Source organism: Bos grunniens, chromosome X, assembly GCF_055505025.1.
Source record: "Bos grunniens cultivar Pamir isolate PY7600 chromosome X, Bosgru_T2T1.0, whole genome shotgun sequence".
NCBI classification, from domain to species: domain Eukaryota; kingdom Metazoa; phylum Chordata; class Mammalia; order Artiodactyla; family Bovidae; genus Bos; species Bos grunniens.
This window is the reverse complement of record NC_141194.1, coordinates 68,654,721-68,666,848: the sequence shown is the minus strand read 5'-3', so window position 1 is coordinate 68,666,848 and position 12,128 is coordinate 68,654,721. Positions and strand designations below refer to the sequence as shown.

The 12,128-nt window shown below is 34.2% G+C and overlaps 1 protein-coding gene across 20 annotated transcripts in view; it reads left to right on the top strand.

The window, feature by feature from the left end:
- Window positions 1-12,128, top strand: part of ATRX (ATRX chromatin remodeler) — a 284,412-nt gene that overhangs the window by 2,123 nt on the left and 270,161 nt on the right. For 18 of the 20 annotated variants that reach the window (XR_015158787.1, XM_086387288.1, XM_086387286.1 and 15 more), the window contains exon 2: window positions 5,197-5,286. The exons of the other annotated variants lie outside the window; for them this stretch is intronic. Coding sequence is in view for 9 of the 18 variants with exons in the window: in XM_086387279.1 (XP_086243405.1) it covers window positions 5,229-5,286 (58 nt within the window). In the remaining 9 variants the exon portion in view is untranslated. The remainder of the gene's footprint in view (window positions 1-5,196; window positions 5,287-12,128) is intronic. 20 annotated transcript variants of the gene reach the window in all.

The following is a 12,128-nucleotide window of genomic DNA, read 5'->3' as shown; positions in this document are numbered from 1 at the left end:
TTCATTGTTTTGAGTGCAGTAAGCCTTCATTTAATTGATATTGGGCACATTAGAGGTACCCAGTACAACTTGTTGGCTAGTTATTATCAGGTGCCCATGTTGCTCTACATGAAGGGTGTACCTTACAGTTAAATATGATCTTTAGATTTTACTAAATCTCAGAAAGTCTGCATTTAAAACTGTAGATTGAACTTGGATTTTCTCCCTTTCTTTTAGGGTGAACAAATTAATTATGTATAAACATTCTGAATAGAACTAGTTTATGCGAGGGTCAGTTTTTCTTACGGGCCTTGAATTTTTGTATATATTGGTGTAAGAATAATAATCATAACTAAAATTGAGTGCTTATTGTTGACCTCTACCTTTGTAATTTTAATTAATTTTCAAAACAGCTCTATGGAATAAGTACTTGGTGTTCCCCATTTTACAGATGAGAAAAGTGAGGCATAGAGAGAGCAAAGAAATTGATCAGTTATATAAATTGTAATTGATGGAGCTGGAATTGAACCGAGTCTTGACTCCAGAGCTTATGTTCTTAACCACAAGACATTAATACCTCCTTGAGCTACCAGAAAAAAACGTGATTATGACCATTTTAATTTAGTTCAAGTATTACAATGGAAGAAGTTCATGTTAGCTGCTATTGTCATTTGTTGTAGGTCTTTGAATTTGTAGGTGTTTATAATATTTTGCCTTTTATGTTCATATGAGATAGTAAGATAACAGAAACATTTATTTTCAGGAGAATCTTAAGCTATGTGAAAACCCCCTTGCAAAGAATACATATAATAGATATAAAGAATTAATTTTAAAAAGTGTGATGCTCTCTGATTATTTACTATGAAAGAGATCCAAGTGGGTGTCAGAACTGTCTCAGTATGAAGTGTTATTCATCTCAAGTCATAATCATAGGTGAAGGATAATCTGACAGGTAATGCTTGAGTGAGTTAAATCCACAATACTACTCTTTAAAAAAAAATCTTTTATTATAGTTGATTTACAATGTTGTGTTAGTTTCAGATGTACAGGAAAGTGAATCATTTATACATATATTCACTCTTTTTTAAAAATTATTTTCCCATATCAGCCATTACAGAGAATTGAGTAGAGTTCCCTGTTCCTTAACAGCAGGTTCTTATTAGTTATCTATTTTATATCTTAAATCATTCTTGATTTTCTTCTATGTGAGGCAGAAATAATATGAACAATTCTATACGTTGTCATTAATGTTATTTTAGGGAATTGTTCTGGATTTTTTCTTTATCAGATCCTCTGGCATTTAAAAATAGGAGCAAAGATTAGTTTCTGATTTTTACTTACATTTTGTAAGTAGGAACATTTCTGGGATTCTGTGGTGAAAAAATAGCCAAAAGGCAAAAGGGAGGAACATGAATGGGTGATTTGGCTAAATTTTATGTTGGCCCTGTGTTCCTCCATTCAATACTGGGGATTTCAGTCTGTGGTTGGTTGAATCCCAGGATGTAGAACTGAGGATATGGAGGGCTGACTATGGGACTTGAGCATCTTCAGATTTTGGTATCTATGGTGGATCTTGGAACCAAGATACCCTGTGTGGATACCGAAGGACAAATATACACTGAAAAATCAGTGGCTCAGTTTTTAAAGTTTTTGTTACTGTTTTTAAAGAATTTTTTGTTGTTTTTGTTTTCAATAAGATTGTTTCTTCATTTTTTTGGCCTGAAAGATCAGCCTCTGATTGACAGATAAACTTTCATTTATTCTCATGTAAAGATCTTAGAGATTTGATGGACTTGTCATTCTGAACCGTATGGCAATTTCTTACTTGAAAAGCTGAAAGCAGTATAACTAGTCATTGGTCTTAAATTTTAAAAAGTAGACATTGTCTAAATTGAGAGATGTTGAGAAAATGACTTAGAAAGTCTCTGTTATTGTGTTAGTCTACAATCAGTTGCATACTAGCCTAATTTTTGAAAAATGTTATCTGAAATATGTGCATTCCCACTGTGTGGAAAGCATTAAGCCAGGCCTGTGGCAGGGGAGTACATGCAAATTTTATAAAGGGTTTAAACAATTTTTTAAATGAATTTTTTATGACGTATAGTTGCTTTACAATGTTGTGTTAGTTTGTAAGTGAATCAGTTATACATATATCCACTCTTTTTAAGATTTCTTTCCTATTTAGGTCACCATAGAGCATTGAGTAGTGTTCCCTGTGCTAATGAAAAGTATTGTAAATGTTATGTTTGTTATGTTATTGCTGAGGGTGAAAAGAAAGACATTTTTTATTTTAATTGTGCTCAGACCACTTCCCATTATTGGCACTTCTTGGCATAGTTGATCATGAGCTTTCAGTTTTATATTTAATTTCTAGAGATAAGGTAAGTGTAATACTTAAAGGTATTTGTAGATAGATTTAGGTATGTGAAATACATTTTTTGGTAAGAAATTGTATTTATGTGCCTATTTCACTTTTGAAATCTGAATAAGCTTACAGACTGGGTGACAGAATACAGGCAGTTCTTGGATTTGCATGAAGTCTATTTTCTCCAGACCTTGAATGTTCTCTTGGCAGAAGCTGTTCAGATGGGTTAAGCTATGGGAAATGAAATATAGATCTTCCTTTAGGAATGCTGAATATAACAGGGCAGTAAAAGGAGTGTCTAAGTAGGATCTCTCTGCACATGGTCATAACAGCAGTTCTTACAAAACAATAGACTAAAAGCTCTTTGGGGATCTTTGTTAATTTTTAAGTGTTTTAGGAGTATAAAGAGTTCCTGAGACTAGAACTGCTGGTTGTGGAGGAATGAATGCTTAACTCTGAGCCAAACCTAGGTTTTCTAGTTGCAGCTCTATTGCTTAGCTGATTGTAAACAAATCATGTATCCTTTCTAGGCCTCTGCTTTGTCATTTGCAGAATGAATTTGTACTAGATGGTCCATAAGTTATTAAAAGTCCTATTTATGTTAGTGTCTATCATTTTTTGACTTTGCCTTTTTTGGGGGTAGGGAGAAGTGATGAAGGAAAATATCTTTCTTGAATTTGTTTGCCTTAAAACTTATGGTTTTAAGATGCATGGTTAGGATGCAGGTGTTTTGTTGCTAATATAATGTCATATTATGATGTACACAAATGTTTTATTGGAAAGGAAAACCTGCTAATTATTATGGCTCAGATTATGTTTTTATTTTGAAAGATTACTATATCTAGTATTTTTCTGCCCTTTTTTGATTGGAGATGATACTTCTGAAAAGACCTGTATTCTAGTAAACTGTGCTTTCTGCTCTGCAAAATTGTCAATTTTTCTCTCTAGCCACTGTTTTCAGATTTTGTTTCTGAGTTTTGGCTTCAAGTAGCCATTCTTGATATCAATAGTCCAGTTTTCTTGTTAAGTGTTACATATAATATTTGTTTAAGAAATCACTGTATGGCAGTGGTATTCATGTGTATATACCCTATGCTCCATTTTTTGGGGGGATGCTTTATTCATTGATCAAGTACATGAGTATCAACTAGGTGCTAGGCACTGTTCTAGCATATGCAAAGGGTAAAAGACAAAATTCCTGCCCCCTTAAAGCATTTTTAACCTAAGGAGGGAAATAGTAAATAAACATTGGAGGTCTATTGGTTGTGCTAGGGATCAGAATGAAGAAAAGCCTAATTTGGGGGATGTCTAGCAAAATTTTGCAGAGGAGATGATATCTGTATTGGGTCTTGAAGAAAAGTTAGCAGTTAAGCATTGACTATGAAAAAGGGCAGTCCAACAGGGGGATTAGTATGGCTAAAGATTAGTCTTATTTTCTACATAGCAGAGGAAATAAGATATGTTCACAAATAAATTTGAAGCAGGATGTAAAGGGCTAAATGCTGTGTTGGGTAAAAACTAAGTTGCTGTGGGAATTAAAAGTAGGAAGACATTTCTAATGGGGTCCAGGAAAGGCTTAGAGATAGTATTTAATTGTGCCCTTGGAGGATATATATACTTTTGACAAAGAAGACTGGAGAAGGATTTCAGATGTGAGGTATAGCAGCTTGAGCAAAGAAATGTTATGTATATTAGAGTTTTCTAACTGAAAGGAGGTCAACTTAGAATCTTTAACTCAATTCCTGGGCAAATAATTGTATAACCATTGGCAACTAGTATTTTTTTTCCCAGCTTTATTGAGATATAATTGACATACAGCATTGTGTAAATTTAAGGTATACAGTGTGATGATATGTTATGCATATATACTTTGAAGTGACTGCTACAATAATTACCTTTTTTAAAATTATTGTTGTGGAGAGAACATTTAAGATCTACTCTTTGGCAACTTTCAAGGATATAATACAGTGTTGCTATCTAGAGTCACCATACTGTATACTGTATATCAGATCTTTAGAACTTATAATGAAGTTTGTATGTTAACTTTTATGGCTCGATGATCTTATAAAAGCTTGTGACTGAGCCTGATAATTTTAGTTCAGCAGAGCTGTTAAAAGCATAACCCATTTTTTCTTAAAGATTGTGTAGAATTTAATGACAGATTTTGAATGACAAGCATTCAAAATGTATCATTACTTGTCTTTATTTTGGTCATTTGTCAGTTGACTTTTGGGTAACATTTGATTTCTAAAATCCAAAATAAAAAATAGTTTTTTTTTTTTTTTTTTTTAGTAATATTGGATTTATTTTGCTTATTTGAATATATCAATTGTTTTTTGGTTTATTTGATAACATTCCAAATTTAGCTCTGCTATAATGCTTGTTTTGAAAAAAAATGTGCATTTGTTCCAACAAGATTGATATATTGGGTAACAATTTGAGCATAAGACAAAATTTGTATTTGCTTATTCAGGATTTTGTTTACAAGGTCAAGGTTCAGCAAACTATGGCCACCACAGTGACCTGTTTTTGTAAATAAAGTTTTGTTGGAACACACCAAACTCATTTGTTTACATTGCCCTGTGGCTGTTTTTATAGCAGAGTCTCAGAATTGGATAGTTGCAACAGAGACCCAATGGCCCACAAAGCCTAAAATATTTACTCTCTGGCCCTTTATAGAAAGTTTGCCCTAGGTGAATGCAGGAAGCTGGACCCAGCTGAACTGAGCTGCATTAAAATACATGCATATACAGGCACATGCCTCAGACCTCTATCAGCTACCTCAGTTCACCCCTTGTGTTATGAGCCACACCCATCCACATCTATTGTTACAATTTTCCATCCGATTTCAGATAACCCTCCTTCCATCACTTCACAATAATTCATGAGCTGCAACCCTTCTGATGCCCACTTCCACAAGCAAACTTCAGGTCTTTTTCAAGGTAAAGTGCCATATTTATTGTTGTACTTGTGTATTTCTTAATCACTTAATGTGTGTAAACTGTGTAAAATTGTGCTACCATTTCTATTAGGTTTTTGTCTTTTTTAAAAAATATGTCACTGATGAAGTTTTTGGAGTGTTGTGCTTCTAACCCCATTTCCCCCCAGAGTCCTATGGTGTTCATTGTATAATTTTGCATTACCTGGTGATTTTTAGGAGCTCGTATCATTGCAGAATTGACTACTTGTCATCTTGCAAAAAGTATTGATTCATTCCCCAAATATTTCTTGGACTATGTGAAGTTTAAGTGAGTTAATGGACCCAAAACACTTAGGTTAGTGTGACATAATAATTACTCAAATATTAGTTGTTACTAATTACTATTACCATGTGCCAAGAACTGTTCTAAGTACTGCTTAGGTGTACAAGACAAGGCACCCCATGGAGCTTACATTATACTTAAAAAAAATCTGTACTAATTTGCATTTTGGCTTGTAGTTCCCCCCCTCAAAAAAGATGTTTTGGTGTTTTTATAAATGATATTTTAAAAATGTCTATCCACGGATCAAAGATACTTAAAATAACTTTCTAGTCAATATATTATTCATCTCATGTACTGTTTTATTGAATGATTTTTTGAAATGTTTTTTATAACTATAACCTTGGGTGATGAATTTGATCCTACCTTCAAGCAGATAAAGAATAATCATTGCCTTTTTACTATATTTCAAAATTAAAAGTTTCCCCCAAATAGGAATATTCTCCTATATAACCTCATTATAATTAGCAAAATTAGAAATTAATCCTGAAACAATACTATTTCTAATCTACAGACCTTACTCACATTTTGCCAGTTGATTCTCAATGTCCTTCATAGTGAATTCATATTTTGCCAGTTGATTCTTAATGTCCGTCATAGTGAAAGACAACGATTTCTTTTCTCTGGTCCAGGATCCAGTTCTGGAACAGGCATTGCATTTTGTTTTCATGTTTCTTTAATCTTTTTAAATCTGGAGCAGTTCACTTTACTTTTTTATCCCTTTCTATCCCATTTTTGAAGAACACTGGCCAGTTAATTTGGGTTTGTCTGATGTTTCCTTGTGGCTGTGTATTTTGCTAGAAATAGTATGAAGTGATATGCTTTTCTTTGCACATTTTATCAGGGGGTATATCTTTGCTTTTACTGTATTTTAAAATGTTTTTACTTTTAATACTAATATTATCAGCCCAATTTAGAGATTTTAAAGCTAGGTTTGGTTAATTTCTATAGAGTTAGAGAATTTGCCCACCTGTTATTTTTCTTGCCTTTCCCATTTCTAACTTTCCTCAGGTACCCCCAGCATTCAAATCAAAACACCCTATTTATGAAGTTTCACTGTGCTTTTTGAGTATCTACTAAAAATAAAGAATTAAGAATGAATGTTTCATATTAAAGTGACTGGACCTGTTAAGTATATGAAATAATACACTTCTTCCGAAGGCTGAATGTAGAGCATCCAAGAGAGCTTATTGAATATTTCAGTTTAGAGATAGAAGAAAAATATTTGATGGTACTAAATGACTTCAGAGCTTTTAAAAAATACTCAACAAATCACTATTCTTTTCTTTTAAGGAATCCCTGAGCAAGCATTATCATCATTTATATAAACATTTAGTATTGCTCTGTTCAAGGCAATTTGTTTTTTTCTCATATGGAAAAAAAGAGATGAACTCAGACCAGTTTCCTCCTTTGAGGAGTTTACACTCTAGTAGGGAGTACTCTTGGGTTTTAAAGAAGAAATTATAAGGAGAATGTGTTGCTGTTAAAGAGAAGTAAAAGAATGTTCAGTGGGTGAAGAGGGGAAAGAGAACCTTCTTTGAGGTAAGAGTTGTGGTTAGATAAGATTGGAAAGTCATGTGTGAATTATTTTGCAGAAAGCTTCAAATTCTTGCTTAGGGGTTTGTACCTTATCCTTATTTATAAACATGGGAAGCTTCTGAATGTTTTGAGCATGGGGGTGACAGATACTTGAATCCGTGCTCAACTATGCCAAATCTGTGGATTCTGCATCAGCAGATTTAAACAAACTCGATTGAAAATATTTGGGGAAAAAATTCCAGAGTACCAAAGAGCAAAACTTGAATTTGAAACACATAGGCAATTACTTAGACACCAATTATATTATATTAGGTATTATAAGTAATCTAGATAAGATTTAAAGTATAGGTGAAGAAGGTCATAGGTTATATGCAAATACTTTGCCATTTTATATAAGGGTCTTGAGCATCCTCAGATTTTGGTATGGGGGAGTCCTGGAACCAGTCCCCATAGTTACTGAGGAATGACTGTAAATTTAGGAGAATATAGTCATATACCTCTAGCTCCCACCTCTTACCCCCTAAAATAATAGCACAAGCTAAGTATCAACTGAGACATTTTAGGTATGATAGTATAGTAGTTTAGTACTTGAATTGAGGTAGAATGAACTTGGGCAAAGATGGGATTTCAAGGCAGATAATAATGACTTTTAGGTATACTTTTTCCCCCCTCCTTCCCCATTCCAAATATAATACTAAAAGATTTAAATAACTTTTATTTGTTAAGTATTGCCATCCACTTAATACTGTTTTCCATGATTTGTCTCTCACATCTGAATTCTAAACATTCATCTGATTATTCTGGATGGGAGCTAGGGCTACATGACTTGAAGAATGAATTCTGGAATTAGGTCTGATTTTCTGATGTTCTGCCTGTAAAATCTAAACTTTTAAAAATTGTAACTTTTCCTTTTGCAGAGAGAAAGAATGCCAGTTCTCTCCTAAAGACCCTTTTCTTGTAACCTCTCACAACAGAATAAAACTTTTTGCTTTGCTTTCTTGCTCTTACCACATTTTTTGCCTTCTATCTCCTTCTGAAGACTCTGCCTTTGAGTGGGGATTGGGTATGGCATATTGATGAAATGGACTGTATTTAATCACTGTGCCAAACAGAATGAAGCATTTCTTGAAGTTCCTACTGGGAATTACTGGTTTGGCCCACATGAACGTAGTTATTGCAATTAAAAATTTTTGAATGTTTCTTAGAGATCACCATTTATACATATTAAGGTAAAATGTAGGTCTTGTTCAAATGTTGCTGCTTTATTACTCAGATTTGTAACTTTTATCTGCATTAGAGCATTTATATCTTTGTATTTAAAACAATAGATTGTAATTTGTTCAGTCCTCCATTCTCTCTTAAATATTTTAGCATTTTAACCACTTAAGAGTGTATAATTTAGTGACATTAAGTACAGTGTTGTGTAACCATCATTATCTAATTCCCAAACATTTCTTTTACCCCCCTCCAAAGAAACCATATATCTGCCAATACTACTTCTCCATTCCCCTTGCAAACACTAATGTACTTTCTTTCTAGCTCAATGGATTTGGGTATTCTGAAGTTTTCATATAGAAGAAACGGTACAATATGAAGATTTATCCATATTGAATCATGTATCAGTACTTAATTCCTTTTTTATGCCTGAATAATATTTTATTAGGATATCCTACATTTGTTTACCTGTTCATCAGTTGATAGGCATTTAGATTGTTTTTACCTTTTGGATGTTGTAAATAGTGCTACTGTGAATATTTCGGTATATGTTTTTATTTGGACATGTGTGTTCATATCTCTTGGGTATATACCAAGGCGTAGAATTTGCTGAGCCATATGGTTACTCTCTGTTTAACTTACTGAGGAAAGCTAAACTATTTTCTACAGTGGCACATCTTAACATTTCCGCACGTGTTATTTTCTGTTTTATTTAAAAAATTATGGCCGCTATAATGGGTGATATATATTAAAGTGATATCTCACTGTGGTTTATTTTATTTTTTTTTATTTAAGCAAGTTTGTTTGAAATCTGTTTGAAAAGATTTTGGTCTTGTTTAAAAAGACCAAGCAGGTCAAGAAGACGGTTAGAACTGGACATGGAACAACTGACTGGTTCAAAATTGGGCAAGGAGTACGTCAAGACTGTATATTGTCACCCTGCTTATTTAACTTATATGCAGAGTACATCATGCAAAATGCCAGGCTGGATGAAGCACAAGCTGGAATCAAGATTGCCAGGAGAAATATCAACAACCTCAGATTTGCAGGTGATACCACCCTTATGGCAGAAAGTGAAGAAGAGCTATAGGACTTCTTGATGAAGGTAAAAGGTGAGAGTGAAAAACCTGGCTTGAAACTCAGCATTCAAAAAATGAAGATCATGGCATCACTTCCATCACTTCATAGCAAATAGATGGTGAAACAATGGAAACAGTGACAGACTTTATTTTCTTGGGCTACAGAATCACTGTGAATGGCGACTACAGCCGTGAAATTAAAAGACGCTTGCTCCTTGGAAGAAAAGCTATGACAAGCCTAGACAGTATATTAAAAAGCAGAGATATCATTTTGCTGACAAAGGTCCATATAGTCAAAGCTATGGTTTTTCCAGTAGTCACGTATGGATATTAGAGTTGGACCATGAAGAAGTCTGAGTGCTGAAGAATTGATGCTTTTGAACTGTAGTGTTGGAGAAGACTCTTGAGAATCCCTTTGACTGCAAGGAGATCAAACCGTCAATCCTAAAGGAAACCAACCCTGAATATTCATTGGAAGAACTGATGTGGAAGCTGAAGCTCCAATACTTTGGCTATTTGATGTGGAGAACCAACTCATTGGAAGAGACCCTGATGCTGGGAAAGTTTGAGGTCAGGAGGAGAAGTGGATGACAGAGGATGAGATGGTTGGATGGCATCACTGACTCAATGGACATGAATTTGAACAAACTCTGGGAGATAATGAAGGACAGGGAGGCCTGGTTATGCCAACAGTTCATGGGGTTGCAAAGAGTCAGACACGACTTAGTGACTGAACAACAAACTACTCAATATTAAAAAAATAGATCCAACCAAGACATTTTCAGTATTAGATTATAAACTGTGTAAAATGTGATTAGGGACAGGAGATGAATATGAGAAATAATTTCTATTAATAGTGAATAAAGTTTACTATGTACTGTTTATTAACAGTTTTGTGGATTCTTGTACACATTTGCAAATATCTGTGCACTATGGGGAATACAGCTCTGTCATAGCATAAAAGTTAGCATTGCTTAATGGTAAGATATACTTTGTTAAAATCTTAACTCAATTTCATGCTTACTTTGGAAACTTATTTAGTCTCTCTGAATCTTGATGATTACCTTCTGAAAAATGGATGTTAAAAGTAGAAGAAATTGAATCAGTCAACATTAAATAAGATGCCATTTCCATTTTAAGTATTCAGTGTTACTGATCAGGGCAAATGCCCTAAGGTGGAACATTAAAATTTTTTACAAGACTCTATCTTAGTAGGAGGGAAGGCCATAGCAAAAAACAGGGGCTAAGATCTTGTAGGACCTGCAAGAAAACCTCAAGATTTTGGCTTTATTTAACTGTGATAAAATTGACAAACTATACTATTTTAACCATTTTTAAGTGTACAATTTAGTGTCCTTACATAAATCACATTGTTGTACAAACATCACCACTATCTCCAGATCTTTTCATCACCCCAAACTAAAACTCCATATGTATTAAATAATTCCCCAGTCCCCTCTCCCTTAAACCCTGATACTACTGTTCTACTTTCTGTGTGAATTTGACTCTTCTTGATACCTCTGAATAAACAGAATTGTACAATATTTTTCCTTTTTTGTTTGGCTTTTTTCACTTAGCATAGTGTCCCTAAGGTTTATCCATTTTGCAGCATGTATCAGAATTTCATTTCTTTTTAAGGCTGAATAATATTCCATTCATTATATGTATGTACCACATTTAGTTTATCTGTTTATATGTTGATAGGCATTTGGGATGTTTCTTATCTTTTGGCCATTGTGCATAATGCTAATGTAAACTTTGGTGTGCAAATGTGTGTTTGAATCCCTGTTTTTAGTTCTTTCAGGCATATACCTTGAAGTGGATTTCTATCTTTAATCTCTTGGGGAACTACCAAACTGTTTTTCTCTGTGGCTGCACTATTTTACATTCCTACCTGCAACATATAAGGGTTCTAATTTCTCTAGATTCTTTCCAAAAATGGATTTTATTAAAAATTTTTTTTGATAGCAGTCATCCTAATGGATGTGAAGTGTTTGTGCTTATTGGCGCTTTGTTTGTCTTCTTTGGACAAATGTCTATTGATGTCTTCTGCACATTTTATGGTTTTTCTTTAGTTGTTCAGTCACTCAGTCGTGTCCAACTCTTTGTGACCCCATGGACTGCAGCACGCCAGGCTTCCCTGTCCTTCACCATCTCCCAGAGCTTGCTCAAACTCATGTCCATTGAATTGGTGATACCATCCAACCATTGTGTTCTCTGTCATCCCCTTCTCTTCCTGCCTTCAATCTTTCCTAGCATCGGGGTCTTTTCTAATGATAATTATTGATAGTTACCCCTTGTTGTTCAGTCACTCAGTCATGTCCAACTCTTTGCAACCCTGTGGACTGCAGCATGCTAGGCTTCCCTGTACTTCACTATCTCCTGGAGTTTGCTCAAACTCATGTCCATTGAGTTGATGATGCCATTCAACCATCTTATCATGTGTGGCCCTCTTCTCCTGCCCTCAATCTTTCCCAGCATATCAGGGTCTTTTCCAGTGAGTCTCTTCCAATAACTCCTTATTAGATATATAATTTGTGAATGCTTTCCCCCATTTTATGGATTGCCTTTTCACTCTCTTGGTAGTGTTCTTTGATACACAAAAGTTTTGACTTTTAATAAAGTCCAAGTTATCTATTTTTGCTTTTGTTGTGTGTTTTTGGTACCATCCAAGAAATCGTTGCCAAATCT